The sequence below is a fragment of the Elephas maximus genome, chromosome 1, assembly GCF_024166365.1.
Source record: "Elephas maximus indicus isolate mEleMax1 chromosome 1, mEleMax1 primary haplotype, whole genome shotgun sequence".
Classification (NCBI taxonomy): domain Eukaryota; kingdom Metazoa; phylum Chordata; class Mammalia; order Proboscidea; family Elephantidae; genus Elephas; species Elephas maximus.
In genome coordinates, this window is record NC_064819.1 from 103,983,695 (window position 1) to 104,009,354 (window position 25,660).

The window sequence follows — 25,660 nt, forward strand, 5'->3', positions numbered from 1 at the left end:
AGGCAGGGGAAGGAAAGCTCTCCTAGGAGATAGGCTCAGTGGATGGGAACAAGGTCTTCTCTCCCTTGTCTTTTCCTCCTCTCCCTTCCCTGCTCCCCATTAACTGCCTGCCCTGTGCTCCCCCAGGTCCATATCGACACCAAGAGTGCATCCCAGATGTTTGAGCTGATCCACAAGAAGCTGAAGTACACTGAGGCCTACCCTTGTCTGCTGTCTGTCCTGCACCACTGCCTGCAAATGCCCTGTGAGTCCCCTGTACTTGCTGCTTCCTGACCAGACCCCCAAGCTCTGGCTTTCAGAGCAGGCTGAGAAAAGGCTGCAGGGCCCACTGGGTGGGTGAGCCCCCCTTGGGAAGCTAGACCACAGGACTCAGGCCCCTGCACTTCCCTCCCTTCTTGGGGTCAACAAAATAGAGCAGCCTGCACCGTCACCCAGGGGAGGAGCTGGGGACTTGGCCCTGAGGTACTCCAACAACCCAGGACAACAAGCAGTAGCTCAATCTTTGCATTTTCAGAATCAAACTATTCCAGCTGTCAGCTCATGACAAGGGAGTGATCAGTCCTCTTGGGGAGTTCCAGTAAGAAGTTTTGTGCTTGGGGGAATGATATAGATGTGGAGTGATCACGCCTTTTTAAGTGTTTTATCTACTCCTCCACCTAGCCCTTGCTGACTCCCCGTCCTGTCTCCTTTATCCCTGCCTCAGACTACAAATACCAAATGTCAGTGACTATAGGACTAGGGTGGCTAAGTTCTTAAGAACCAGATATACACAGTGATTGAATAAATTACATGGAACTACTAATAAAACCAAAACCAAACTCACTGCCGTCGAGCCAATTCCAACTCATAGTGACCCTATAGGACAGGGTAGAACTGCCCCATAGAGTTTCCAAGCAGTGCCTGGCAGATTCAGACTGCCAACCTCTTGGTTATCAGCCATAGTACTTAACAACTACGCCACCAGGGTTTCCAGACTAATAAGCCACCCAAAAATACAATTTGAAATGAGCTGTAATTGCACCATTTGGTATTTAAGCTGTTCACAAAATACAATATTTTGAAAATTCCTATGGTCAATTATAATGCTCAGCTTAGAGTCTCACTAGTGATGATGATGGTGGTATTGGTAATCACGGTGATGGTGACAATAACCACAATTTATTGAGTGCCAAATCTGGGCCAAGCATGATGTAAGGTCCTTTATTTACCACATCATCTGTAAACCTCAACATGACCTAAGGGGTGAGTATTATTATTCCATTTTACAGTGAATGAACCTGAAGCGGAGAGCATTCTTTATATATGGAGGGGGTTTTCATTTCTTCGTGGTCAGGGCTTTTGATAAAACATGTTTACCCAGTTTTCCTCGGTGAGAGGCAAATGGAAAAATGTGTCACTTTGAAATGCCTGTGTTGGGTGGAGTGGTGGAAAGAAAGACAGGCACTGCAGTGTAGACCAGGAAGCTATCAGTTCTCCAAAACTCAGCCCAGAAGGTCTTCATGGCAGACACAGGAAGACCTCAGGAAACATGACTTCTGCTTCCAGGGGTTCCCATGCCTGGTGTTCCATGGGGGTAATGTGAAGGGGTCCCTCTATTTTGTTCCCAAATGGGGCTTTGTGGACTTGACCTTCTACCGAGAAGGCATCATGATTTGACTTTGATGTAAAAATCCCTATGATTGACCTCCCTTGCTGATCAGTAGAGACAAAGCTATTGGGATACAGAACCAAAAGAGGAGACTTGTGGCTGTCATGTGAAAGGAAAGTCTACATCCATCCAGACTATCAGTAGAGGGGGACAGACTAGGGCCCTGTGAGAGCAGGCACATCACATGGTGCCTTTGTCCTCATAGTTCAGGGTCACCTCCACCGGAACTCTTCCTGGATTCCATGAATCATTTCTCTAACCCATTCTGACTCCCTCTCAGCACACTTGCAATTATTTCCCATTCATCTTTCTCTTTAGAGCAGTAGCATAGATAATTCTACCATTTTTAAATTTCCCTAGAGACTTCATTGTTCAGCATGTAATATTTTAGAGCAGACTTACTTTCCTAATGGTGGTGGGTTGGGTTTTTTTGTTTTTGCTTTTTTTTTTTTTTTTTTTTGAGATAATGTAAAAAGCAATTTGCATTCCCAGGACATAGGATGCCCAGAGTCCAACCAGGAAGGAAAGGCAGCCAGGAAGGAGAGTAGAGAAATATGTTGGGAGGATTGACACATACATATAAGATCAGTTGTGGATAATCCAGAGATGACTGGACTTGTGAATATTCACCATCCGTAACTGCACTGTCTCCTCCATCAGACTGCAAGGTTACCAGGGGTGGTGAATGGAACACCTCACCAGCCTGGGCCCAGGCAGTGATTCTGGGACAGGGCTCCAGGGGGCTGCAGGGAGCCCCAGTAAAAAAGATGATGCCTGTCACCCCTCAGATAAGCGGAATGGTGGCTACTTCCAGCAGTGGCAGCTCCTAGACCGCATCCTCCAGCAGATTGTCCTCCAGGATGAGAGGGGCGTGGACCCTGACTTGGCTCCATTGGAGAACTTCAATGTCAAGAACATCGTCAACATGTGAGCAGTGACCAGCCTTCGCCCTGTCCTCCTCCTCCTTCCCCAATTCTCCCCCACACTGGGTCTCACCAGTGAAGCCTCAGCTCTCAAATCAGACTGGTTGCTGAGTCGATTTGACTCAGGGCAACTCCATGTGTGCCAGAGTAGGACAGTGCTCTGTAGGGTTTTCAGGGACTGGTTTTTCAGGAGCAACACCAGGCTTTTGTTCTTAGGTGTCTCTGGGTGGAATCAAACCTCCAACCTTTCAGTTACCAGCTGAGCACATTAACCATTTGCTCCACCCAGGGACTCCTCTCTCAGACCAATGGGTTTTGAGCGGCGCTGTCTAATAGAACTCTGAGATAATAGACACGCTCCTTATCTGTGGTAAGCACTAGCCACATGTGGTTGTGGAGCATTTGACATGTGACTAATTTTACTGAGGAACTGAATTTTTAATTTTAATTGATTTAAACCTAAATAGCCACATGACCTGTGGCTAATGAATACCCCGTTGGACAGCACTGCTTTATAGGGATGTGTAACTAACTCTCAATCACCCACTGCATGGACTGGATACAGGGGGGATTTAAATGCATTAACATAAAGCAGAGGTCAGAAAACTATGGCCAGTGGGCTAACTCAGATCCTCCAGCTGGTTTTTGCATGGCTCATGAGCTAAGACTAGCTTTTACGTTCTTCAGAAGTATTGTTACAAACAAACGAACAAACAAGAAAATGCCTCAGAGACTGTATGTGGTCTGCAAAACCTAAAATATTTACTCTCTGATCCCTTACAGAAAATTTGCCAACCCCTGAACTTGAGGACAAGGCATGTCAGAGCCTAAGGCCTTCTGGCTCATCATCTTTTTCTGACTCTGGGTTTAGAGAAAACAATTTAAAAGCACATCAGTTAATAATAAAACCTTGCATTAACATACTGATTTTTAATTTTAAGCCTTCATTTAACTTTCGGTATGAGTCTGAGCCCACTGCCCTTAAGGAGGTAAACGGACCCTAAATGATTCATTATTCGGCATTCCAAAGCCAAGTAGAAAACAACTTCTGAACTGTTCATGCTGTTTTCCTCAGCACAATTGGGTGTTGATCTAGTTAAAGCCCTAACTGGTATGTTGAGCAAGTACAACCAGTAAAGTTATCAAAATGCGATTTCATTTTGTTTTCTATCATTCCTTACACTAGTTGGTGGGGAAAAATTTCCTCTGCCAAAGGATGAAAACTTCTCAGGCCCATTGACATTTTTGGTCCTTTCTGGGTAATAGAAGTCTTAAGGTCACTTAGCTGTCAGCATAGTCTCAAATCTGAGAAAGACTAATCCCAGATGTGAATCAACATTCTAGACTTGATTTAGCCTTAAATTTCTCTCTTCCCCTAGCTGGGACTGGGAGGCTACAGTGGGAAGGTGTGTGTGTGTGTGTGTGATGGCTGGCTTCTTTTCTCTGCTCTCAGTTTCTCCTCTAACCCCTGCTACCCCTCCCCCTCCCACTAGCTAACCAGTCTTTCCAGAGGCAGCGATGGGGGCGGGAAGGAGAAAGGGAAAAAAGTCGTACTTGATCTGGTGACTTACTAAGCAGTCTTTATGTTCTGTTGGCACATGGGTGGAGACACGCGATTATGTTCCTGGGACCTGCACAGGTTCCTTTGTGTGAATCTCCTCTAACAAAACCCAGGTCACTGGTCATGGAAGCTGTTTTGGTTTTTCCCAGCTGGCTAGCTGGCTGCTTCCATCCCTTCTGTCAGCCCCTGGCTCGCTGACGATCCAGAGCACACAGACTTACACTGTTGGTGGTTCCAATTTTCTCCCACGTGAACCTCTTGGGCAGGACTTAAAATAGCTTTAGCCCAGTTCCCCCACAAGGCTTACATCTGGCCTGTGGGAAACTTTCATGCCATCTCTTGTTCTAACAACCTCTAGGAATGCCAGCAGACCCCAGCACAGCAGTGCTCTTCCGATCAGCCCTTCACCCTCTGGATTTGCCTGGCCCCAAGTCAAAACCAGTCCACCATGCCTCCCTCCATGGGTCGAAACTTTCTGGGAGGACCTGGAGAAGCCCCTTCATTAGGACTGTAGTCAAAGAAGTAGTCTCCCCCGCCTTCTGGGGAAGTTGACAGTGGCTGTCTTCAAAAAATACTCTTCACAAAATACTCCTCTGTCTCCATTCTTTGCCCCGTTTAGATCCTTGATCAGGTTGAGAAACCAAGGGTCATGGATCTAACTCTTCACATTTCAGGTTTAAAAAGGAAATTATCACTGAGATCTCACTTGGGGGTTCCCCCTCTCTTTTATACCTGGGTGTGGAGATGAAAGCTTAATTTTAACACCCTGTTATAAGAGTTTACATGATGTTTCAGATATGTCCCTTCTTTACCCTCAACATCCTGTGTTATGGGATATGCGGCAATTTCTTTTGCTCTTACATATTGGTCTTTGCTGGGCCTGGAAATTAGGACCACGGTAGGGTCAATATTTTTCTCTCTCAGCTGCAAAAATCTATTTTTACAAAGGGATACAGGTCTTTATACGACTAAGGGAAGTCTGAGACTTAGTCCTAGTTCTAAAGTTAATTAGCTGTTGTTCCTGTGTCTGGTCTCTGAGCCTCAGCTGTATCTCAAAGGGGTTGGGACAGGGCATCTAAGGGTCCTTCCAGCTCTCATCGTCCAAGGAGAGACACTTAATGAAGACTGGGCAGTGATGGAGACCTGAAGAGACATCTGGGGAATTAAAATCCCAGCCACTTGTGGCTGGACAGATTGGTGATCAGGGTACCAGTGTGGGGAACAGGGAGATGACATGTCTGCTCAGAAACTGAGCAGATGGTCAGCAGTCACATTGCCCCCTCCCCATCTGTCCCCAGGCTCATCAATGAGAACGAAGTGAAACAGTGGCGAGAACAGGCTGAGAAGTTCCGGAAAGGTGAGGGGTTCTGCCTGAGCCTCCTGCATGCTCTGCACCTTTGTTCAGCACAGCCCAGGGCCCCACATCCTCCCTTGGAGATGAATACACACACGTACTCATGCTCTCTCTTCCCATTTCCTCTCCTGTCCCACCCCCATCCCAGAACACACAGAGCTGGTGAGCCGGCTGGAGAGGAAGGAGAGGGAATGCGAGACAAAGACGTTGGAGAAAGAAGAGATGATGCGGACACTGAACAAGATGAAGGACAAGCTGGCCCGAGAGTCCCAGGAGCTACGCCAGGCTCGGGGACAAGTGGCAGAGCTGGTAGCCCAACTCAGTGAAATCTCAGTACGCGGGCACCCTTTTCCTTTTCACGTAGTTGAGCTGAGACCCTGGGCTTCCAGGCAGAGTGGGCAGAGCAGATGTGGGGAGGGGCCAAGGATCCTAGAGTGAGGTAGAAGAGAGAGAGAGAACTTCAGGCCAGGGTAGCGGAGACCCAGACCCCTGAGGCTGTAAGGGCTGACTGTGTCCCCCAGTAGTCTAGACGGCATCTTTGTGTTAATTAGAAAAAGTAATGCTCCTTCTCTGGGTGACGCTGTCCCAGGAAGCATACCTTGGAAAGCAGAGTGCAGGTGGGATTTTGGCTCCCTCTCACCCTGTCAGCTGGATGCCATTGTGCAGTCAGCAACCTACACAACTGTACGTATCAACCCTGCTGTTACATCATGATGACTGTGACTGATTATCCAGTATCTGTGTATGTGTTTGAATGTATGTGTGTCTGTCTGTGGTTGTATCTGTGTGTGTTGGATGTTTGGGATGCAGAGAAAGCAAGGGGACTAAATGTGTGTGGGAGGTGACAGAGGATTTGGCGGGTAGTATACATGGAAATTAAGAGTAAGGAATAGCTCTGAGGGATCTGAATGGCATCATTACTGATGGCTTTGTCTTTTGATTTTTCTGTCTCCCCACAGACAGGCCCTGTATCCTCTCCGCCTCCCCCTGGGGGCCCACTCACCTTGTCTTCCTTGATGACAACCAATGACCTGCCTCCACCCCCACCCCCTCTACCCTTTGCCTGCTGCCCCCCACCGCCACCGCCACCCCTTCCACCTGGTGGGCCTCCCACTCCCCCAGGTGCCCCACCTTGCTTCAGCATGGGCATGCCCCTCCCACCGGACCCCTTCCCTAGCAATGATGCTCCACTCAGGAAGAAGCATGTTCCCCAGCCTTCCCACCCACTGAAGTCCTTCAACTGGGTCAAGCTGAATGAGGTGAGTAACCAGGATGGGGTCAGTGGGTCCATTCTCCTACAGCCAGTAGCCATCAGCCCCTGGATTGACTGACCATTGTTTACAGATCACCATGCTGGGTTCTTTCTTTGGTGGAGGGAAGGGTGGACACAGCAGCTGCAGAAGGTCGGGTTGCTGATGCCAGGCAGCTCCCTCTACTCTGGGGGGACATCTACACTGGGAGAAGATGCTTGGCACCTGATAATTATCACACTAGCAAAGCCACCTACAAATGGAATTTGTGATTTGTGTGTGCTGAGGGAGTGGAGCAGGGGATGGGCCAAGCAACTGACCCTGGAAATTCAAGGTCAGGGCCAAGTTGAGGAAGAGAATGGAAAATGTGGAAGAGCTTTGACCAAGGTCTAGAGATGGTAAAAATCAATGAGGCCATGTCAGAGGGTAACAAGGCGAGGGTGCTGAGGCCCTGGAGCCCTTGCAATGAAGAGTTTGGTGTCAAGATGCAACCCTGTCTCTCTCAGACATCCTCCCCAGGAGAAGGTTCACAGCACTGGCCACATTTCTTAGACCAGCAGTGAGAGATCTTTGTGAGTTTCATCCAATAATAATCACCATTCCCAGGTCCAAGTGTGGGAGCTGATTCCTCTCTTAGACTTTCACAGGCATGAAGTAAAAATGCCTTAGGTCTCATTAGACCACAGTAATTGAAGGCTGGATCCAACCTCAGCTAAACCCTATCATCTCTGGTTCTGTAAATTGGCAAGTCCTATTAAGAGAACCGAGGGAGCCCTGGTGGTACAGTGGTTAAAGCACTTGGCTGCTAATCAAAAGGTTGGCAGTTCGAACCCACCTGCTGCTCTGAGGGAGAAAGATGTGGCAGCCTGCTTCCTTAAAGATTTACAGCCTTCGAAACCCTGGGGGAAAGTTCTACTCTGTCCTATAGGGTTGCTAGGAGTTGGAATTGACTCAATAACAGTGGGTTTAGGTTTGGATATTAAGAGGACCAGGAGTTCCCTGGGTGGTGCAAATGGTTAAGTGCTCATCTACTAACTGAAAGGCTGGCAGCTCGAGTCCACCTAGAGGTGCCAGCCTCCAAAAGGTCACCAAAACCAAACCAAACTCATTGCTGTTGAGTCAATTCCGACTCCTAGTGACCTCATAGGACAGAGTAGAACTGCCCCATAAGGCTTCCAAGGAGCCAAGGAGCGGCTGGTGGATTCGAACTGCCAACCTTTTGGTTAGCAGCTGTAGCTCTTAACCACTGTGCCACCAGGGCTCTCCAAAAGGTCATAGCCATTGAAAACTCTATGGAGTGCAGTTCTACTCTGGCACACTCATGGGGTCACCGTGAGTCAGAGTTGACTCAATGGCAACTGGTTTTGATATTTTTTATTTTGTTTTGTTTTGGTTTTTTTATTAAGACCCTGGGGTAAACACATACCTGGCCAAATACGGTGGCGACTGGCTGCAATTAGCCTGGCCCATACCCACACTGCAACACCAGTCCTGCAGGCATCAGTTTGGGGCTGGGACTAATGAATCCACTGTGACCTTGTTGTATGGGCCTCTTGGACTAAGTCTTGGGGAATTCCTAACTGGATCGTTCTCTTTGAGCTAAACTTGAACTCAAACAGAGACTCTAGTAGGAGAAGACTGGAGATCGTTAAGTGAAGTGCCAAAAAAGACCCAAACCCGTTGCTGTCTGGTCGATTCCGACTCACAGGGATCCTGTAGGATAGAGTAGAACTGCCCCATAGGGTTTCCAGGGAGCGCCTGGCGGATTTGAACTGTTGACCTTTCGATTAGCAGCCATAGCTCTTAACCACCACACCACCAGGGTTTCCTTAAGTGAAGTAGGTGGTCAGCTGTTTGTCAGTCACCTTCTGCTAACAGTAGGCCAGCTAGTCTGAGGTCAGTTTTATGTAAAGGCCTTGCTGGGGGCCATAGTGGATAATAACAAAAGGTGAGACGTGACATTACCCTATAAGAGGTTAACCAAAACACAAATCAGTTGCCGTCAAGTCATCCCCGACACCATGTGTGAGCTCCATAAGATTTTTAATGGCTGGTTTTTCAGAAGTAGATTGCCAACTCTTCCTTCCAAGGCACCTCTGGGTGGACTTGAATAGCCAATCTTTCAGTTAGCAGCTGAGCACATAACCACTTATACTATCCAGGTACGTCAGGATCTGACAAATTAGGAAATGTGTTCAAGAAAACACCTAGAGACCCTGGGGATGGGTTGAAGGAGAGATTCTAACCAAAGCAACTAACTAGCCCTAACTAGCTGTGCGAGCTGTGGAAATCCCTTGTTTATCTTAGTTTGCTGGTCTGTGATATGATCTCTAAGCTTCCCTCCACCTCTGATTGATAATCTAGCTCATTCATAGTCTCCTGGGCCTCTGATGACGTCTGCAGTTTGTGTTATTGGCCTTGTAAAGCCACCTGTTAGCAGCATTTTGAAGCAAGATTGTTAAGGTCTGCAACAGCTGCACTGCACAGCTATGCCCTGTGGAGGACCAAAACGGCAGCAGGCAAACAGCTCTGCAGAAGCAAAATCTGTGGCCTATGCAGAAACATTCGTTCTTCATGATCAGATGCAATATTGCTTTGTTTTAAACTGCATGAAAAGTCGACCAGGCACGCCAACAATTAGGGAAGGGAGACAAAGCAACTAAGATTTTCTCAGTGTTTTCATCATATGGAGATTTATGCTTAATGGGATGCTCTCCGGGGCCCACTAATAATAAAACTGATATAAATCCCCCAAGGCCCCAGAGGAGGCTGGAGCTTCATTGCTAGACTGAAACATGTAGGTTTGATAGCCTAGGCAATGGGGAGCTTTTGGCTGGGCTGCAGTCATTTCTCCACAGGAGTGGGCAGCGGGGGTAGGGAGCATCAAGTAATATTTGAGAACCTATTATCCCAGCCCTAAACATTTAACCTCATATGCATGTGAAAGCTGGACAATGGATAAGGAAGACCGAAGAAGAGCTGATGCCTTTGAATTATGGTGCTGACAAAGAATATTGAATATACCATGGACTGCCAGAAGAACGAACAAATCTGTCTTGGAAGAAGTACAGCTGGAATGCTCCTTAGAAGGGAGGATGGCCAGACTTCATCTCATGTACTTTGGACATGTTATCAGGGGCCATTAGTCACTGGAGAAGGACATTATGCTTGGCAAAATAGAGGGTCAGTGAAAAAGAGGAAGACTGTCCTCAAGACAGACACAGTGGTTACAGTGGGCTCAAACATAGCAACCATTGTTAAGGATGGCACAGGACTAGGCAGTGTTTCATTCTGTTGTACATGGGGTCACTATGAGTCGGAACTGACTCAACAGCACCTAACAACAACAACAAACTTTTAACAGAGTCCCTGAGTGGTGCAAATGGTTAGTGTGCTTGACTGCTAACCGAAAGATTAGAAGTTCAAGTCCACCCAGGAGCAACTCAGAATATAGGCCTGGTGATCTACTTCTGAAAAATCAGCCATTGAAAACCTCACAGAATACACTTCTACTCTGACACACGTGGGTGGCCATGAGTTGGAATTGACTCAATGGCAACGGGGTACTGGTTAAACTTGTGTGACCAGAGGCAGGTTATTCCATTGTTTGGACTTCAGGCTCCTGATCTGGACAATGAGCGTAATAATAATTTCCATCTCATAGGACTGTCATGAGGTTTCATTGACTTAATGCATATAAGTACTTGGAACAGTGATGGCCAAGCACGTAACCACTGTGCCACCAGGGCTCCATCTTGACACATAGAAAGTCTTAATAATATGAAGTTCATTATTACTAATACCACAGTGTGCCTTAAATATGTTATCCCACTTAATCAACTCAGCAAGGTAAGCATCACTGAGCCTCAGTTCCTTTTACATGAAATGGGACAAGAGTAGCAACACTCCATTTGCACACAGTCCCCCAGAGTGGTGGGGCTGGGGGTTCAACCTAGCTACTCTGACCCCAAAGGAAATACTTTACGAGGGAAACATAATGAAATGTGCTTTTGAGAACAATTCCCCTGGCATATAAGGCATGCCAACAGAAGAAAAGAAGGTCCAGGAATCTAGGCTAGAGGTGATGGGCCTTGGGCAGAGTGTTGCAAAAATTAAATCCAAGAATTAGTACACAAGATGGGCATATCAGGGAGGCTTGGTGAAGTCCAGGATGTGGAGAATAATTGGAATAGATACATCTCTCTCTGGCTCCAGACCTCAGTTACACCTTCACAAAGACCCCCGCCTGGGTCCCTCTGGCAAAGGTGGAGAATCTAGATGGGGCCAGGGGAGGAGCATGCTGGGAAGGAAGTGAGGAAGAGTCAGGATGTCCATTGTCAGGTAGGAGATTCTTCCAGGTGTTGAACGGCCAGCTCTTTTTGTCTTGTCCTGGTCTCAGGAGATTTACCTTAGTGGCTTTCCCATCCCCCCACCCAACCTCCACCCAAGTCTGGATTTAGCCAGCAAATGAGGTGGGAGTTTCCCACAGAGCAGAGTGGGGTCTCTTTGCACCCCACACTGCTTCAGTCATTGCCCCTGCTTACCATCCCGGATTCCATCCTCCTTCCCATCTTCTCTCTGTCTCCCACACACCTCTCCACAGTACCTTCCCCTACCCCATGCATGCTCCTATGTGTGCACACTCACACACATACTCTCTCTCAGGCACACTCATACGTGCACACACTAGTTATTTCTGCCATGAAAAGAATGTGTCTGTGTTAGGTTTGGCCAGTTGCCTGTATCCCTTGCTTCTCTGAGCTTCCCAGCCCGACATTCCACAAGAGGGTCCCTGGCCTTGGGAAGGCCACAGGAATGTCCCCACCCCCACTCTGGCCTAGCCACCCCTTTCCAGAGTTTAAGAAAATAAAAGTGAGTGAAAGGTATGTTTCTTTTGCTGAGGGGGAGATGTAGAAAGGGGGAGGGGGCATTAAGAAGGTTCTCTGGCTGCCCCTCCGCCCACAAAGAAAGATGGGAGATTATGTTTTAAAGGACAGCAAAGCTCTGGGCTCACTGAGGATTCCTGGGAGAGGTGGAACACAGTGGGAGGGGCTTTGCTTTTCATGCTTTAAGGACTTCACTCCGCTCCTCACCACCCACTGCCCAGTCTCCTCCTCCAGTTCTCTAACCAAACCTGTTGATGTCAAGTCAATTCCAACTCATGGAAACCCCATGTGACAGAGCAGAACTGCCCCATACGGTTTCCAAGGCTATAATCTTTATGGAAGCAGACTGTCACGTCTTTCTCCAGCGGAGCGGCTGGTGGGTTCAAACTGCCGACCTTTCGGTTAGCAGCTGAGCGCTGAACCACTGTGCCACTAGGGTTCCTTTTTACAAAAGTATGGGGATGTTTTCTGGCTTGGCTAATAGCTCCTTCCTGGATCTTTGGGATGGGAATTCAGCCCAAGGGTCTCTTACATAGAGAGTTGAGGGACTAAGCTAAAAACCGTTGGAATCTAAAACTCTGGGCCCATCCCAATCATAAAGAATGGGATAGCTTCCCTGGGTCTGACCAACGGGAAACTGTGGCAGCGTCTTGTTGGTCTGAGCAGCGTCACTGGAGAGGCCAGGATGTCCCGACCTTTGGCATTGGTTCACTTTCTGCGAATCTGGGAAAGTGGAAAAAAGACCCTTGGGAGAGAAAACGATGATCTAAGATAAATATATTCTGCAGTGAGGCTTTGAGCAATCCCAAATATGTGTGGGCACTATTCCTTGCAATGATTCCAGCCAAATGATTGGAACCACCTCCCAGCAGACCATAGCCTTCAGGGCGAGTGGGCCCTGTGTTCTGAGAGCATGGTTTGTTTGTTTTTCCAAAAGGAGCGTAGTTCGCACCCTTTCATACATGCCCACCCATCGCTCTAACACTCGCACGGATTTCCAGAACATGCTTACATGTGGCCCCACACAAAAGGAAGAAGGGGGTTGTCATTGACTTTCATCCTGGAGGAGAGAATTTCCACACAGTTTCTCAAGGATGGTGGAGGTTTGAGGGGAGAAATTGACCCCCTTCTGAAAGTCTAATAGCCTGTCCCTGTGGTATGCACAGCCGAGGGACAGGTGGGGTCAGGGAGGTATCGGGAGGCTCCATAACAGAGTTGGGTCAGCCATGGCATCTTCTCTCTCATCTAAATCTTAGGAACGTGTCCCTGGTACCGTATGGAATGAGATTGATGACATGCAGGTATTTCGGATTCTGGACCTAGAGGATTTTGAAAAAATGTTTTCAGCCTATCAGAGGCATCAGGTAAGACCTCGTCCCCTCTGGCCTCTTGGGCCATGTGTTACCTACTTTTCCTGCGTTGACTTCCACACACAAACCTTGAACCCAAACCTAAGCTCCCTTTCTGGCCCTTTTCCTTTGTCTCTCCCTCCCTCCATCCTTCCCTCCTTCCCTCCTTCCCTCCTTCCTTCCTTCCTTCCTTCCCTCCCTCCTTCCCTCCCTCCTTCCCTCCTTCCCTCCCTCCCTCCCTCCCTCCCTCCTTTTCTCCTTCCTTCCCTCCCTCCCTCCCTCCTTCCCTCCTTTCCTCCCTCCTTCCCTCCTTCCCTCCCTCCCTCCCTCCTTTTCTCCTTCCTTCCTTCCTTCCTTCCTTCCTTCCTTCCTTCCTTCCTTCCTTCCTTCCTTCCTTCCTTCCTTCCTTCCTTCCTTCCTTCCTTCCTTCCTTCCTTCCTTCCTTCCTTCCTTCCTTCCTTCCTTCCTTCCTTCCTTCCTTCCTTCCTTCCTTCCTTCCATGTTATTTGTTGAGGACATAGATATGAATATGAATAGATATGAAGTGTGCAGTCCAGTGGGGGGGGGAACATCCCATTGTATTAGTTTATAATTACAGACAAAATGATGAAATTGCATTTTGTGTATTTCTGTTTTTGTCCTGGAGCACTGGAGAAGGAGTTGCAGAGCCTGGCCACTGTTGACCCCTGCTCTTTCTTTGGCCCTAGGATTTAGGGTCTATACCTAGAAGACATTATAAGTTTTCACACCACTTTCTCCACCATGCTCTCATCTCCCAACACCCCCATGAGTCAGCAGATGTTCCCAGGAAGATGCTGCTGCTGCTCCGAGTCACTTCTGGGGATTGAGACTGGGCTGAGCCCTGAGAAGGCCCTGGATAGACTCTGATCTTTGCTCTACAGGCACCATGTGTCTATGGCTGGTCATCCAGTACTGGTCTTCCAGCCACAGAGCAAGTAGGGGGAGTGGGGTTGGTGGCAGAACACAGGGCATTCCCAAAGCAGGACTCTCAAACTATGCTGGGTACCCACAAAATTGCCAAAAATGTTTATTCTCAGACCTCATCCTCCTGTGATTCAGGAGGAGAGCTGGGGCCCATGAATCTGCATTGTTAGTAGCACATCTGGGGACCTTCCTACCAAGTCCAATTTGGGAATTACCAACCTAGATGCCCCGGGGTACTTGCCTTCTCTCTAGCCTGCCACAGAGGGGCTGTTTCCTGTCTGGGTTGTCTTATTTTCTCCTTTGTTTCTCTGCTCAGACTAGGGCTCTGGCCTTGGGGACCTCCTCAGGTGCCAGTAAATGGAGTCTGTGTCCTCCTGGGCCCTGGGCAGCTCTTGGACATTGTGGTATGTCTTCTATTGGTCTGGAGAGGTGCCCCACCCTGCTTTTGGCCAAGCCCAGACCTAGGGAGGATCTTCCTAGGAGCAGACAGGACTGAAGACAGATTTAATTGCTTCTAGGGCATTGGCAATGTGTGTACTGGGTTGAGGAGTCAGACACTGGTCCTGTCTTGGGGATCTAGAAAAACCAGATAATTATCGATTTCATTCAGGTGTGGGGACACAAGGAATCTGATTCTCCACCTTAATTCTATGAAATGCTTTAGCGCCACACTCACATTAAGCTGCCATGACCACAGGCAGCAGCTAAGGCCCAGCTGGGGCTGGAAAGAGCTCTTCTGAGCCCTCGGCTCCTGAGAATCAGTGCTCCCTGCGTGGATGTCCTGGTTGGGTGCTGGGTGATGAAGGGAGTGTGTGCAAGGGCATAGAGGGCACAGCCCACCTCACACACTTCCCCCTGCTTGGAGAGTCTTCCTCCAGGCCAGGGCTGTAGTCCTGCCCATCCAGTCCCCTGGGCCCTGAGGTGGGGTTAGGATGGGGGCCAGTGGGGAAAAAGCAGGTATGGAGTTTAGGACAAACTGGGTCTGGGTCCCCCCAGTTTGGTGGGTTGAGAAAAGCTGAGACTGAAAGCCCCCTGTTCTATCCCCACTCAGTTCTCAGAGCCTACTCAGTCTAGTGCCCTGTTTCAGGGCTGGGCTCACCCAGAGCACTGTCACGCGGCAGGTCACCCCGTCTCTGGGACTGAATTCATAGCAACAGAGATGGAGAGATCCCAGGGGCTGTGCTGCCCTCTCTCTCTGTCTTGGGGCCCTGGGTGGTGTGTGGCAGGTGATGAGGGGCAGAGGGTCCTGGGGATCATGGTCTTCCTTTTGGGCCCTCTGCAGGTCCTGAGTTAGTGACTGTGCCTCCATTAGGGTCAGGAAGGGAGAACACAGGTGTGGGCTCAGCTCCCTCAGTGCCCCTTAGAGAGCAAACACTGGCTCCTACTCCTTTCCTGCCCCTTCCAGACAGAGGGCAAGGGCCAAAGATTAAAGATCAGAGACATTGGCTTTCCTCTGCCTCAGAGAATACAACTTACACATGCTTCCCAGCTCAAGTTTGTTTGCGTCTGCTCTCCTATCTAGAAAGATGAGTTTATCCCAGGGTGGAGGAGATGTCTCTACCCTCTCAGCAGTTCTCAGGAGAAGAGAGGGAATAACTGGCAGCCAGGCCTGGGATGGGGAACTCAGGGGCCTGATCTGCCCAGACCTGGGAGGGGTGACCCCACTGGGCCTAGGTGGGTGGGAGAAGCTGTGTGTTGTCCGCTTTGTTTGGCTCTCTGTGAGTGAATGCCTGCTAGAATCCATGTTTGTTCAGTGCTACTTCTGGGTCTCTTGCTCCAACCTTGGGGGTCGCATTGGGATGGGGCTGATAGAGTGGAGTTGGGGGATCTCATATCTGTCCTGTTGTTCCTGGGTCCCCGAATCTCATGGCTAACGTTGTGCATGTTTAATTCTCTGTTGGCTGTGGCTGCTGCCTGCCTAGGAGCTGATAACTAATCCTTCTCAGCAGGTGAGTCATTCTTGGGGCTCTGGACACCTCAACTTTTAACCAATGTCCTGGGATGCTGCCCTATGCAGGGTCCTAAAGAGAGGGCTTGTCCATTCTGCCTCCTACCTTATTACCCATCCTCACATGGGGGAGGGTCCCCAAAGAGAGAGAAGATATGTAGGAGAGGTAGGTAATGCAAGGGACCCCTACCAGCAATAGAGGTGAATGTCTACTGGAGTAAGGAGAAAGCTTCAAGGTCTATTGTCTTACCCCCCAGGCCCAAGGCAGGGCCATCCTGTAAGGTTGCACAGGCTGGGTACTGCACAATTCCAGGGCATAATTCACGATGATGTGATTGGTGCCCCCTGGAGTTGTGCAACATGGAGAGGTGCTCAGAGTGACCTCCCAGAGCAAGAGCCAGCCTCCTGTCTACCTCACCAGGGCCCCATGAGAAGGGTGTACATTTCTGATTTCTTAGATATCTGCCTGCTGGGGCCTCAGAGGAGAGACTCCTGCATGGAATTCTGCCTGCTTTTCCCCACCTCTGAACTTGTGGAAGCGCTTTACCCTCAGAAGTCCAGGAACCGTGGCTTTATGGAGGGCTTAGAACCAGCTTCTCATCCTAAGCTTGGGGAGACTCTTTGAGTGGGGTGATAGAAGTGGGGGTTGATTCTGTAGGGGACATGGTAGGTCATATCACATTGTCCAAAGCCACAGGGATCAGCCACCCCCCATCAGAGAAGCCCCTTCCCTAGATTGCCCAGAGAGGACAATCTCTAAAGACGGGGTTCCAGCCCATTCTAGCCCATGGTAAAGTCAATCATACCTGCTGCTAGAGTCGGTTCTCAACCACCCTCCTCTCTTTCTTCTGTCTTTTTCTTTCCCCTTCTTTCTTCCCCTCACCCCAGGAGCATTCTTAGGTTGGTAGGGTGTTGGTTTCTGACGGGTAGGCAAGAAGAGAATGGGGGAAAACTCACACCTCAACCTTGCTCCTTGGCTTGTTGGTTGCAGAAAGAGTTGGGTTCCACTGAGGACATCTACCTGGCCTCCCGCAAGGTCAAAGAGCTGTCAGTCATCGACGGCCGGAGGGCCCAGAACTGCATCATCCTCCTCTCCAAGTACGCACTCGTTTTGTCTCTGTGGTTCTGCCCCATGATGGGTTGCTGGGGTAGAGAATGGGCCTCTTGGTAGCAGAGACCTGAGATGAGACTTGAACAAAAAAAGATGGTTGAACTGAATGCCTGGGGGGAAGGTGGCAGAGCAACAGGGTGAGGGACATCTCTGGGCTCCCCTTTCTCTGTCCCCTGGGAATCGGGGGGATGTTGCACTGGTCTAGAACCTTCTCAGGGGAGCCCACTCTGAGCAGCAGTGTAGAGCTCTGCAGACAGGAAACTGCCCAATTGCGAGGCCAGATGGTCAGCGTCTGGCAGCTGAGTTGCTCTAAGCCCGCGGAGAGCCCTGCTCAGCTTAGGCCCCAGAACAGCATGATCTCAGCCCCTAAGCATTTCCCGCGGCCTGCAGAACAAGCAGGGCAGTATCTGCACTAACAGCACGGCTTCTGTGCTGGGCCTCCAGCCTGAGCCTGGGTCAGAGGGTACTGCCTGCTGTACTATTCTTAGTCCTGCCTCCAGCCACCTCTGGAACATCTGCCCTCCCCTCCCTCCCACAAGGTCCCGGGCCTCAGCTTCTTTCAGTTGGTGGTGGGGGAGAGTTCTGCATCACCAGGTATCCCAATGGGTGTGCATTTGCAGGAGACAGGGAAGGACTGTCAGGGGTTTGTGCTGGGGGGTGCTTCTTACTCCCCCAGACAGCAAGACAGATTGGAAGAGTGTGTGGGAGCTGGGACTGTTTCAGAGGACTGAGGACTCTTCTCTCTTCCGAGAATGAAGGAAGCAGGCAGTTGCCCCCTTTGTTCCCTGCTGATATTCTCATCCTCCCGTGGAGGATGCTGTAGAACTTTTAGACATGAGGAGCAGAAGGATCAGAAACATTTTGCTTCGTCTCTCAGTTCACGCTGAAGACATCCCTTTTACTCCCAAATGCCCCGTTACTTCTGATGGAAACTCAAGCAAGAGACTTGAGAGACTCAAGTCTCTATTTAGAGACTAAAATAGCTCACTCCAGAGTGAATCATAGCAGTGGAGTCTGAGAAAACTTCACAGGGGAGGCAAGGAGAAGTACCGTCCAACGTAGTCCTAAGTTGACATGAGGGAGGGAGGCTGGGCTGTACCTTCTGGAGAAGCATATTTGAAGTCTGTTCTAAGCAGAGCAGCCTGGCCAGGCTTCTCAGAGGGTGGGGTTTTACCCTAGGCTGAAGCTTTCTAACGAGGAGATCCGGCAGGCCATCTTGAAGATGGATGAGCAGGAGGACCTCGCGAAGGACATGCTGGAGCAGGTGAGGACCCTCAGTGGGGAGGGAGGGGAGTTGAACCTAGAGGGCAGCCATAACCCTTCCCGACAGACCCTACTGAGGCTGAGATTCTTAGGTCAAGGAGAAATCAGGCTGGGGGAGAAGGTTTATGGAAATTTCCTTAGGCCAACCTTTCTGGAAGGAGGCCAGCTGCACCTTTTTCAGGGGTCTTGGAGGTCCCTGGAAGGAGTTAGGAGGTACCATCCCTCATGAATCTCAAGGAAAATGAGGATGCTCTATAATTGTGCCTTTCCCAAATCTCTCTCACCCTGACTTGTGTGTCCTTCAAACACCAAGCAAAATACCATCGATTAGACTTCATTAAAATTAAGAACTTCTGTTCCTCAAGAGGCACCATTGCTAGAGTGAAAAGGCAAGCCAATCCCCAGAAGAAGAGTTTGCAATACAGGTAGTCCCCCACTTACGACACATTTGGGCTACGACAAACCAGACTTAACCATCCTCCTTTTCTTTTTTGTTGTACATCTTATCACTAGTAATATGTACTACATACAATGTTGCAGTGCATAATTTACTGATGTTATCATTCTCAGATGTCCACTCAAAGATGTTTCCAACCCCCAAAGACAAATAAAGATGGAATTTATAAAGATACTGATAACAAAAGTCAATAATAATGAAAACTTAAAAAAATGAAACAAAATAAGGTATTCAACTTAGATCAGAACTGACTTACAACGGAGTCATCAGAGCAAAACCCTGCTGTAAGTCAGGGACTACCTATACATATAGCTAGCAAAGATCTCATATCCAGAATAAACCAAAACCCAAACCAAACCTGCTGCCGTTGAGTTGATTCCGACTCATAGTGAGCCTATAGGACAGAGTAGAATGGCCCCATAGGGTTTCCAAGGAATGCCTGGTGGTTTCGAACTGCCGACTTTTTGGTTAGCAGCCAGAGCTCTCAACCACTATGCCACCAGGGTATGTATCCAGGATAAAGAAGTCTATGAATCAATGAGAAAATGACAATAAATCCAATTTTAAAAATGAGCAGAAAGAAGATTTTCAAATGGCTAATAAGCAAATGAAAAGTGCTCGATGCTATTAGTCATCAGAGAAATGCAATAAAACCACAATGAGATAGCACCACACATCCACTAGAATGGCTAAAATTAAAAAGACTGACGATGCCAAGTGTTGGCAAGGATGTGAAGCAATCGGAATTCTCTTTTGGTATAATCACTTTGGGAAACTATTTGGCAGTGTATACTAAGGCTAAACATACGCCCACTCTATGGCCCTGCAATTCCACCTCCTAGTGTATACCCAAGATAAACAAGTACAAATACCCACTAAAAGACATACACAAGAATATTTATAACACCTGTATTTATAGAACTCCCGAACTGTGAACAACCCAGCTGCCCACCAATAGGAAAATGAATGAATAGGTTGTGGTATATTCTTACAGTAGAATACTACTCAGCAATTAAAAAAAAATATATATATATATATATCAGTACTCACAAATGGATGAGTGTCAGACATTACGTTGAGTCGAAGAAACCAGACACAAAATTAGAACATACAGCGTGAGTATATTTATATGAAGTTCAAAAATAGGCAAATCTAATTAATCTCAGGTTATAGAATTCAGTTGAGAGGCTATGAGAGGGCAGGTTGTCATATCGAAGTGGCAAAAGGGAGCTTTTTGATGGGATGGAAATCTTACGTATCTTGATCTGGATTGCCGCTCAGTGTGTGAGCAGTTCCATCAAAAAAAATCGTTGGACTGCACGGTTAGAATGAGTGCATTTTATTTTATGTAAGTTATACCTCAATAAACATAGTGGCTAAGTGCTATGGCTGCTAACCAAAGGGTTGGCAGTTCGAATCTGCCAGGCGCTCCTTGGAAACTCTATGGGGCAGTTCTTCTCTGTCCTGTAGGGTCGCTATGAGTCGGAATGGACTCGATGGCAACGGGTTTTTTGTTTGTTTGTTTTGGTATGTCTCAATAAAATTGATTTATAAAGAAAAAAATCATTGAGCTGAATACTTAAGACTAGTCTACTTTACTGTATAAGCCATATCTCAGTTAAATAAATGGAGGGGGGGTGCCTCTCTCTTTTGAGGCTCCCCCTCCCGTCTTGAGTAGGGTCAGGGCTTGGGTTTCTAATGGGCTGCACCCGCATCTCAGCTTCTCACTAGTTTCCTGTCTGACCTTCACCTGCTCTTTGCAGCTCCTCAAGTTCATCCCAGAGAAGAGTGACATTGACCTCCTGGAGGAACACAAGCATGAGATCGAGCGGATGGCCCGTGCCGACCGCTTCCTTTATGAAATGAGCAGGTGGGCAGCAGATATAGCTGGAGGGGCTGGGCTTGGGGCAGACAGGGGCTCTGCCCAGGAAGAAGTAGAGGAGGTCAGGCAGGCTCAACAAGAGGCTGTCTCTGGCTCCCAGTGCTGGGGCTGGTGGAGGCTACCTCACCACGTGTCTCACCTTGCCCGCAGGATCGACCACTACCAGCAGCGACTGCAGGCCCTCTTCTTCAAGAAGAAGTTCCAGGAGCGGCTGGCTGAGGCCAAGCCCAAAGTAGAAGGTAGGGCTGAGGGTGTGGAGGAGGCCTGGAGTGGAGAAGGTGTCTGGGAAAGCCAGGGTGGTGGGAGGCAATGTGAATGGGACAGGGAGAGCACCTCCCTTATCCTCTGCTCCAAAAGAAAAACTAAAGTCAAGGACAAAATTGAAAATGATCGTTATTGTAAATACATGCATTTGTTTATATTAGCACGTGTGCCAGCATGTAACACAGTCCTTATGCCTCAGCATGGGAACTTGCCCAGGTGGGGGATCTGTTGATGTCTGCCCAGCAGGGGACAGAAACACTGAGAAGATAACTATAGCAAACACCTAGAACAGTGCCTGGCACATACTGAGCTCATCAGTCTTTACCCCACACAGGAGGGACTGAGTTAATCCATATAAATTTCCATAAAAAAAACAATCCATAGAACACGACTGGCACGTTATTTTAAGTATGAGCCATTCAGGAAGTAGGAAATTGGGCAAAGCAATCCCTGGAAACATCTGATTTGGGGTTGGAGAAACTCCTTTGACACAGGCCTTTTCCAGATGAGAAATTTGTAATTTAATGAGAACCAGGTGCTGGGCACTGTGTGAAACACTCTAACATGGATAGCCTCATTTGGTCCTCACTACAACACTATGGGTGTGCTGTTATAACTTCTGTGTGCCTCAGTTCTCTCAGCTCTAAAATGGGGGTATGCTAGTTGCCTGAGGTCATATTGCTGGAGTCAGAATAGGACCATAGATGTCGTTTTTCAAAATCCATCTCTTCACTCCTGTGCCACATTGGTTCCCAGATAGTATCTCCCTGGAACTGTCTATGGGGGTGGCAGAGCAGGAAGGGACGGGGGGTTGGGGGCAAAGTCTGGCAGTCAGGATAGTGGGTAGACATGCAGAGCTCAGAGGGGAAAAAGCAGGAGAATTTGTGAGGTCCATTTAGTGGTGAGGACGGATGGGTCAGCAGAGCAGAACAGGAGAGCCTGTGTCCCAGATGCTGAGGGTGACAGGCTGGGGCAGAGCAGAGCATGGGCCCCCTCTGCTGGACACCAGGGCCAGCCAGCACTCCCCAGGATGCCCAGTCCAGAGAGGGGCCCTTCCTGGAATCTGAGGAGCTGCTGCTGGGAGGATTCTGGGAATAGGGTGGGGAAGACAAGAGCATGAGAGGGCTAGGACCAGACGATTTTCTGTAATCTGGACCTAGCTGCTCCTCAAAACACACACACACACACACACACACACACAAGGAAACTGCTGGCTGTGATCATAGCTGTTTGACCTGGGGTGAGGGTGGGGGAGGAAAGGCGTTAGCAGTGACTTCAGCTCTAGGACTCTCTGGGTGGCGCAAACAGTTATCCTGCTTGGCTGCTACACAAAAGGTTGGAGGTTTGAGTCCACGCAGAGGCACCTTGGAAGAAAGGTCTGGCCATCTACTCCTAAAAAATCAGCTGTTGAAAACCCTATGGAGCATCAGTTCTGCTCTGACACAGGTGGGGACACCATGAGTCAGAGTCAACGGGTACTGCAGCTCTAAGGTCTGTCAGCCATCTTCTGCCCTGGTGATGGGCGAATCCTTCTCTTCATCACAACTTTCTTTTGTCCTGCCACAGACTGCCCCTGGAGAATGTGGCACAGATAAGGAGTTCAGCCCAAGAAATATGTGCTCAACTATTCACGTGTCTTGAATCAGTCCAGCACATGTGAGCAATTGCGATTGGGAGCTATGGAACTAGAGTAGCCGAGCCACCCGGAAGGCTTAATCCCGCCTGATTTCCTGCTCCCAGGAGCCCACTCCAAGCTCTCCCTAAGTTATCTGTGACTTATCAGTGGATGTTTAAGAAAGAGTCCCCCTTTAATGTCAAGTTCAGCAAAGCAAGATGTGTTTGACATCGCAAAATGCTGGGAAAAGTAATAACCACTCTGCTATAGCCATGGCTGCTGTCCTTGAATGGCCCAGATGTCTCTTCCATCTGAGCCATGGGTGGGGGACAAGTGGCTGTAATTGTACTTCACTGAGTCAGGTGAGTTTGCCTGACTGGGGGTTAGTAAATGTGGGACATTCAACAGTAAAAATATTCATAACAAGGGTAGATTCAAGAATAATATATTCATGAATATATTTATAGAAAATTGGAATATTTTGTTGAATTGGCTTTTTGCCCACTGACCCAGAGCCCCTGCTGTGGTGTGGGTGACAATAGCCCATCAACCAGCTGGGATATGCCAAATCTTAGGTCCTCCAGAGATATTTCTTGGAGAAAATGAAAGGATAATTATGAATCCCCAAGGCAAGAGTATTATGCAGGAATTGGAATTCATAATCCTTACATGCATAATCCATAGTAATTTTTAGGAAATATTCCTGGAAGAACTAAAATTTGGTATATCCCAATTGGTTGATGGGCTGTTGATACCCACCAGGGGCTCTCAGTCCAATGACCAGTAATAGCCAGTTCACCAAATTCACCAGTTCTTTTATGAATATTTTTTTATGAATATATTTATGACGTGTTCTTCTTGAATCTCTTCTTCTGAATATGTTTACTGCTGAATGTCCCAAAATCTACTGATTCTCATTATGAATGTATTCACTGCATATATTCAAGATGAATATGGCTGCAAATGTAAACATATTTTATGAATATATTCATGAATATATTATTCTTATGGATATAACTAAAATGTCAGCATTTCATACAGTTTTCCCGTTTATACCTATTTCCTCAGAACTCTTGTCATTTTCTGTTTTACCAACATTTTAGCATTTTTAAGATTTCTTTGCAAATTTCTCAAAGAGCGTAACAACCTTTGAAAAACTATACCAAACAATATAAATTGCTGGAAACTTTTATAAGTAGGTTTTTTTAAATAAACCTTTTTATTGAAATGTAGCCTACATATAGAAAAGTATACGAATCCTAAGAACCTACCTGATGAATTATCACAAAGTGAACCTACCTGTGTAATCAACTCCCAGGCCAAGAAATGGAATATTTCCAGCCTCTCAGAAGCCCTTCTTCATGCTCCCCCCAACCCTTATCTCCTCCCTCCTCTAAAGATCTATCCTGACTTCTAGATTAGTTTTGTCAGTTTTTGAACTTTATATAAATGGAATAATACAGTATGCGTTCTTTTATGCTGGCTTCCTCTGTGCAATTATGATTATGCCTATCCAGACAAGTTGTTGTTAGTTGGCCTTCCACTCGTGGTGACTCCACACACAATGGAACGAACCACTGCCCAGTCCTGTACGATCCCTGTGATCAGTTGTGGATTAGATAGTTGTGATCCACTCCACAGGGTTTTCTTTGGCTGATTTTGGAAGTAGATCAGCAAGGCTTTCTTCCTAGTCCATCTTAGTCTAGAAGCTTTGCTGAAACCTGGTCAGCATCATAGCAACATGTAAGTCTCCACTGATGTGTGTTGTTGTGTGTTGTCAAGTCAATTCTGACTCATAGGGGCCCTATAGAGCAGAGTAAAACTGCCCTATATGGTTTCCTGGGCGATAATCTGTATGGAAGTAGATCATCAGGTTTTTTTCCTCCATCAAGCAGCTGTGGGTTTGAACCACAACCTTTGGGTGAGTAGCCGAGTGCTTAACCATTGCACCACTAGGGCTCCTCTTCAATGAAGTGCTGTTGTTGGTTAGCGGCTGAGTGCCTAGCCATTGTTCCACTAGGGCCAATGAGGTATAAAACCAAAAAAAAATAAACCAGTTGCCGTCAAGGCAATTCCGACTCACAGCGACCCTAGAGAACAGAGTAGAACTGCGCCATAGGGTTTCCAAGGAGCACCTGGTGGATTCAAACTGCCAAACTTTTAGTTAGCAGCCATAGCTCTGAACCACTACGCCACCAGGGTTTCCATAGCAGTGATTTATTTATTTTCAGTGCTGTGTTTTATTTCACTGAAGAATGTACAGTAATTTATCCAATCTATTCATAAACTTAAAAAAAACAGCTACCAGCCTAAATATCCATCAAGAGAAATGCTACTGTGAATGTTTTTTCCATGACTTTTGGTGCACATTTATAGGTACTTCTGTTGGGTAACACCTAGAGTGGGGAGGTTAGGTCATAGGGCATGCATATATTCACAACTTTAGAAGATACTGACAAACCTTATTACCTGTTTTTACACCTTCTTTTTTACACTGACTTATTTTTAACTGCTTTTGAAAATTTCTGCAAACTTTTAGTCAATTGATTTTCGTTTTGTTGTCATGGCAGCATTTTAAGGAATATTTGGCTTGGCATAGCCAAAGAGCATAGAATGGCTTAGTCTTCTCATCACCTCGCTTAGTATGCAAAAAGTATATTAAACAGTATGTAACTGTTGTTGTTGTTAGGCACCGTTGAGTTGGTTCTGACTCATAGCTACCCTGTGTACAACAGAATGAAACACTGCCAGGTCCTGTGCCATCCTCATGATCATTGTTATGCTTGAGCCCATTGTTGCAACCACTGTGTCAATCCATTTCTTTGAAGGATTTCCTCTTCTTTGCTGACCCTCTACTTTACCAAGGATGATGTCCCTCTCCAGGGCCTGGTGCCTCCTGAAAACATGTCGAAAGTATGTGAGATGAAGTCCCACCATCCTTGCTTCTAAGGAGCATTCTGGCTGCACTTCTTCTAAGACAGATTTGTTCATTCTTATGGTAGTCCATGGTATATTCAACATTCTTCACCAACACCATAACTCAGAGGCATCAGTTCTTCAGTCTTCCTTATTCATTGTCCAGCTTTCACATGCATATGAGGCAATTGAAAACACCATGGTTTGGGTCAGGCTCACCTTAGTCTTTAAAGTGACATCTTTGCTTTTTAACACTTTAAAGAAGTCTTTTGCAGCAGATTTGCCCAA

General features: G+C 47.7%; 1 protein-coding gene across 7 annotated transcripts in view; it reads left to right on the forward strand.

Annotated features, from left to right (window-relative positions):
* DAAM2 (dishevelled associated activator of morphogenesis 2) overlaps positions 1–25,660 on the forward strand; it is a 152,005-nt gene that overhangs the window by 114,390 nt on the left and 11,955 nt on the right. For 6 of the 7 annotated variants that reach the window (XM_049891385.1, XM_049891392.1, XM_049891370.1 and 3 more), the window contains exons 10-20: positions 127–244; positions 2,437–2,575; positions 5,431–5,489; positions 5,635–5,819; positions 6,446–6,745; positions 12,879–12,986; positions 15,839–15,865; positions 16,856–16,962; positions 18,155–18,239; positions 20,459–20,565; positions 20,728–20,816. In XM_049891385.1, coding sequence (XP_049747342.1) covers positions 127–244; positions 2,437–2,575; positions 5,431–5,489; positions 5,635–5,819; positions 6,446–6,745; positions 12,879–12,986; positions 15,839–15,865; positions 16,856–16,962; positions 18,155–18,239; positions 20,459–20,565; positions 20,728–20,816 — 1,324 coding nt within the window. The remainder of the gene's footprint in view (positions 1–126; positions 245–2,436; positions 2,576–5,430; positions 5,490–5,634; positions 5,820–6,445; positions 6,746–12,878; positions 12,987–15,838; positions 15,866–16,855; positions 16,963–18,154; positions 18,240–20,458; positions 20,566–20,727; positions 20,817–25,660) is intronic. The other variant, XM_049891374.1, reaches the window with a different exon arrangement.